The 6000-nt window shown below is 34.9% G+C and overlaps 1 protein-coding gene across 2 annotated transcripts in view; it reads left to right on the top strand.

The window, feature by feature from the left end:
* Positions 1-1344: 1344 nt before the first annotated feature.
* Positions 1345-6000, top strand: part of LOC145694438 (uncharacterized) — a 53955-nt gene continuing 49299 nt past the window's right edge. For both annotated transcript variants that reach the window (XM_081770662.1, XM_081770661.1), the window contains exon 1: positions 1345-1504. In XM_081770662.1, coding sequence (XP_081626788.1) covers positions 1399-1504 — 106 coding nt within the window. In that variant the 5' untranslated portion in view covers positions 1345-1398. The remainder of the gene's footprint in view (positions 1505-6000) is intronic.

The following is a 6000-nucleotide window of genomic DNA, read 5'->3' as shown; positions in this document are numbered from 1 at the left end:
TTTATTTTAAAAGATACAGTACGATAAAGAATAAATACAGAAATATGAAATACTTAGAAGTTGTCTGGGATTATAATACTGCAAATTATGGATGCGTCAAAGTATCAAATAATACTTTCGATAAAATCGATACATTCAAATATGTAGGATCAATATTAACAAACTAGAATCATATACAAGTAGAAAATAAATGATGACTAAGAGCAGGAAATTCGTTCTGCTACTAGTCAGTTCATGTTATCGTTGCGAATTTTGTCGAGGAATTTGAAGGTTTAAAACAATATAACTCTATACTTGGTCCTGTTGTGTTGTATGATTGAGAAACTTGGTCACTCAGTTTGAGGGAAGAACGGAGACTAAAGGTATTTGAGAAAACCTGAGACGAATCTATTCAGTCGCAAGAGGAACTGCATAGTTTATAAGATTCTACAAATACTTTTAGGGTCATCAAGTCTAGTATGCTCAGAATGGCAGGTCTTGTAGCCAGAGTAGAAGAAATTAGGGACGCTTTTAAAGTTTCGACGACCAGCAATCTAATAGGATAAGGTCCATTAGGATCACCTAGGCGTCGATTAGAGAACAATATTAAGATGGATCTCGCAGAAATAGAAATACAATGTAGAAATTCGATTCAGCTGCTAAGAACAGAAGTCAGTTCAGAGCTTTTATGATTTCGGTATTGAACCTTCTGGTTCCATAAGACATAGAGAGAGACAGACGGACAGAGGCTGTACGATCAAGTCGCCATTACGCCTGAACAAGTTACAGGCGTAACTTGATACAACTGATCAAGCTGCGTTTTGCACGAAAAATAGGTTTAAAAATTATTGTTCTTGAGATCCATGTCAAGCATCGGACATACTATTCAACTTCTACCATTACAGTGTTGTACATCTCACTCTGTAATACCAATATGGATCACAAAATGACAAAAGAATTTTAAGTATTGCAGCGACTGGAAGTTTGTATTATCTTTTTCCTTCGGAATTCAAAGGACACATTAGTAGTCTGTTATTATTGGTGTGTGACAACCACGAAAGGAAGATGATAAATAAGTATCACAGGTAATAGATGTTAGCACACTCAAAACTATAAACAAACATCTCCGTGTGAGATTTCAATTTTAAGAAGGTAGATATGAGCAAAATACTGCCATGCCATTACTCTTATCATGTGCTCGGGGAATATTTTTAAATACACGAAAATATTAAGGACTGATATTTGTTGTCAATACCATTAAATCCTTGGTTTTATCATTAAAGTATTACTACACTGTTAAGGATGAAGAAGAAGAAGAAATTATGTTTCTATGGCATTTTAATGGTGTTCTTATTTGAATTTAGTTGTCTTCAAAGAATATAAATATTCTACATCTGATGACTCATCTATTGAACCGAGATGGCGTTCACTGCTAAGATCACAATTTTGACTCTCTTGATCGCTTCTTCCAGCTTGATTGTGCTTGGAAATCCTCGACCATCTGACTTATTACCTGCAGAAAAAGGTAGATTTATTTCTTATTATAAGTTCATACTTCGTTCGTATATATTAAACGAGGTCTGAAAATGGGATCCACAGACAAGAAAGCACTATTCTATAGGTAAAAAATAAGTGAATATGTTATATAATGATTTACTCCCTGGAAATACTTTAGCCAAACTGAGAAATAAAAAAAAAAAATCACTATGTCGTAACATTCCATATTAAGTTGGAAACATTAGAACTACTCTAGGAATTAAACAAGAAGTTACATCGATTGTTTAACTAATACCTGGTGCTAGTGTCATTGTCTATCGATTTTAACTGCCATTTACGAAATGTTGATCTACTATTGAATGCATTGGCAACATTTTTAGAACACCAGAGGGACACAAATTTGCAAATTGGCTTAAGGTTGGCATTTCTAAAGAAGAGTTAATGAAGTTTATATTATGGTTTCCTTACCTCCAACAGAATTCAGCTGCAAATATTAGATACTAGTTGTAAACACCAGTACCATAGAGTGCTGCGAGACATTGAGATGCTCTCTGCCCTTACAAAGTAAAAGAACATAGTAATAGAATTTCCTTATTAATAAGATGTTGTAGAAAATATAGTAATAAGTGAGTCGCTGATACATTGATTAATAGAAATAGTAGTAGAATAGAATTTGTAAACAATTTAAGTTTTGAAAATTGTGGAAAAAAGTTCGGTCTATGTGAAAAAGAAACTAACAAAAATACATCACGAAATATGTCTCAAAGCAACTAAAACAAATCGGTGGAGGCTGCACTTGAAAGTGACTAGCAGATTTGGCTATGTGGGCTTCACTCACAGAACAATCAGGCAAAGAGACGTTTGAAAAAAAAAAATATTTCAGCAGCATTGAGTGATACCATCCTCAGTGCAACGATACTATATTAAATCCAGTATACTGTCCACTCTACCTTCTAGAAATTCAATCATATTTCTAGAAAACATATTAAGAAATAGGAGGAATCAAAAATCTAAATTAGTAACTACATCAGGAATGGCAGGTAGTTTTATGCAGACCAGTAATTCATATAAATCTACCACGATCTAGGTTCGGCTTCTGTTCAGCCGCAATAATAGTGTGTCAACACTGTGAAACGAAAAGTGATCACACGGGATTTTATGGTGTACAATTTTATTGTTGTTTTTAAACGTTAGCTAAATCATGTTAATTATGTATTACATGCAACCAAATGATTAGAAATAGATTTATTGTGCCAGTTCTGATTAAATGACATCTCTAACGGGGAAACTCATTTAAGTGTGACACGAATTTATGCGCAATCGAAGTGTTTTTGTGAGCAATGAATTCTATTAGAGTGAATAACCATCGAACTCAACCCATCCAGAGATATGGAGAAAAAAGGGGAGAGCGTGTGCTCTGATATTTTGTGGATTTTCGGTTATCTTTAGACTGAATCAAGGTGACCAGGCGTCCCATTTTAGCCGGGACAGTCCCTTATTTTCAACCGTTGTCCTGTTTTTTATGATTCTCAAACGGGACGCTTAAATGTCCCATTTTTAAGCAAACATGACTCAGGTGTCCCGTAATTATTATTCAAAATATAAATGGTCAATGTCAATTCTACACTCTTCCGTACTAGCACTCATTGGGAAGGTTCAGCCGTGCCTAGAACTTCTGAATATTCAAATGAGAATTGAGTGTTCTGTGGTTCAAGTGGGAATTGAGTGGGAATTCTGAAGTACTTAAAGTAGTTAAAAATATTTTTGGGTAGTACTTAAGTTAGAAACGCTGTGTTATCATTCATACTTGTGTATTTTTTAAATGGAAAACCCTGCTGAGTCTCAAAATGCAATGTGGAATACCCCCCCTTCCCCCGACGGCGATTCGTATGCGTCCCGTTTTTAAAAGTAAAAGTTCTGGTCACCTTGGAGTGAATATGTTTGAAAAGTGCACTTAAACGTTATGAAAGATGCACCAGAGCGAACAAAAGTGGTATTGAATGTTGAGGTGACTGGCTAGCTTTTACTCGGGGCCGGAAAAAGAAGGGGCTATGAGTAACAACATTCGTCATTGACACGAAGAAAAAAACTTGTTTCATATTACTTGTTCATATATCATGTCTTTAGTTCGTAGAAAATGAGAAAAGTGATATGAAAATGTATTAATTTTATTGCTAAAAGACTATGTGAACAAAAATACAAGGTCATATTCTGTACAAAAACGCTTTAGAAAAACAAATCAAATAATATGAAACATAAACACTATTGTTGGGAACGTAAGTATGACAGTATGTAGTTGTGTGACATATATTAAAACGAAGAGTATAAACCAATAAACAAAAATAGTATCTTCCAGTTAAAAAATGGAAACCTGTACGCGTGATATACTGTAAATCACATAAAGTTGTTATATATAAACAACACTGATGTCACACAGTAAAGTAGTTCCTCATACCGTCATACGTAATAACATACCTTGTGAAACGAAACGAAGTTTTAAACGCTAGATCAATGGAAAGCTCGAACGGACACCATTTTTCACATTTTTAATTTTATTTGATCTGATGATTCACTTATTCGATTAACCGTACCCAAAAACCTATACATAGACACCTTACACGCCTACATGGCTCAGATGAAAGGGTTTTCGAGCAGCAGGTGGTCTCTTGCCCTTTCCACGGCCTTCTCCCTGGTCTGATCTTATTGTTTTCAGAAGTGAAAACTTGTTCTTGTGTTGTCCTCGCGAATCGTTGCTGAGGTTTGCTGGTAGACTCACCAGAAATCATCATTCCAATCTAGTTTCAGTCTTTCCATACAAGATACGATTTCGGCTAAACTAATATTTCCTATTGCACAAAACGAGACATTATTTCCTAATTAAAATTCATAATTAATTTTGAGTGCACAGAGAAAAAAGATTTAAATCCAATACTTCCTAATCTGAATTCGCAAATTATGAGAGCTCTTCCGTGGCTATATAGTCAGCGTACGCGTCCTCTGTGCGGGGCGCCCTGTTCGATTCTAGGCGGAAGCTCATGCGGTTCGAGTTCTACTTCTCATATAGGCTCGCTAAACTTATCGAACCTGATGCCTTTCGACTAGGAATTTAAGATTTAATTTAATATTTGGACATTAGTTTTTTTCTTCCACACAGGTAAAGGCGCATATAAAAATGAAGTCACACCTTCAGAGTTACCTATGTTGTGATACTGAAATGAAATCTTTGAGTTTAACTTCCCACGATTATGCCCTTTAGACTAAAAAATACAATGATGATGATGATGAGAGTGAATGATGATGAGAGAAATGGTGGAATGAAATGTGGGAGGAAACGAGAGTACCCTGAGAAAACCCACTGACATGATGTTGTCCACACAAACTTATTTGCACGGGGATTGAACCAGGGACCCCACGCACCAGAGATAAGTGCTGTAGCACTGAGCCGCTGTGGCCCTCTGTTGTGATATTTTTTTTAAAAAAAAGTATGACTGTCAATAGCATTTGACCAATTCTTGCCGAATTGAAAATTATCTATAAATCATATGTTGCTCCTAATATTGAGTATTGTTCTCCTATCTGGTCTATGGCCTGCCCTACTCATTTAAAAAATTAAATTCCGTAATTAATTTCTTTTTAGCCATTGTATCCTACCGAGTATCTCACCTCCGAACACTTCCAAAAAATAACCTTTTAAAATCCCTCAATATCAAACCTTTCCTAGTGAGAAACAAAATTTCTGACCTAATATTTTTGCAAAAAAATTGTAAATGGCCACAGTACCTATAATCAGTTACCAGAAACTGTAGACGTTTTTTCAAGTGAGTATACTTTCAGATCATCTATAAATAAGCTATTTTTGTAATGTCGCTGTTGTCTTGTACCATCTTGACTTCAAATTGTTATTAAATTGTTATCAAATTGTTAAAATGTTTCAGAGTAAAATGGCCTAGTGCTGTATCTGAAACCTGTTATAAATAAATAAATAAATGATGTCACGCTATTTACAAAAACGAAGAAAGAAAAAGAAAGAAAAGAGAAGAAAAGAAAAGTGAAAGATAAGGTTACCGCAACCATTAACAATGTTTCTTCCAGGTATACTCTCAGGAACTTGGTTCCCTCCGGCCGAACACAAATAAACCTGATCCCAATAACAAAGATAAATTACATTTCACTCTTGTGCAGGACACTCCTTCACCAAATAATGCAAATATATATATATATATATATATATTATATCCGACGCTTCCCTGAAAAAATTGTTCGAAGAAAGCATCACCAGCATTAAAGCTATAGCTACCTACGAAGTAAGTTTAAATAGTAGTAATCCTGACCTTGAACAAAATACTATCCGATATTTCCCTGATAACACGGAGCAAATAATTGAATTTGAATATCGAAATTCGATGACGATTCTTGCCATTTTGACAATGTACTGCTTGTTATTTTAAGTACTTTCTCAACTTTACAAGAATTTATAGCGAAATAGGTTCAGAAAATAACTATTTTTTCACGCGATCTTGACAT

The sequence above is a fragment of the Thermobia domestica genome, chromosome 9, assembly GCF_964235325.1.
Source record: "Thermobia domestica chromosome 9, izTheDome1.hap1.1, whole genome shotgun sequence".
Lineage (NCBI taxonomy): Eukaryota > Metazoa > Arthropoda > Insecta > Zygentoma > Lepismatidae > Thermobia > Thermobia domestica.
Note: the sequence above shows the minus strand (reverse complement) of the source record. Positions and strands in the feature narration are given on the sequence as shown.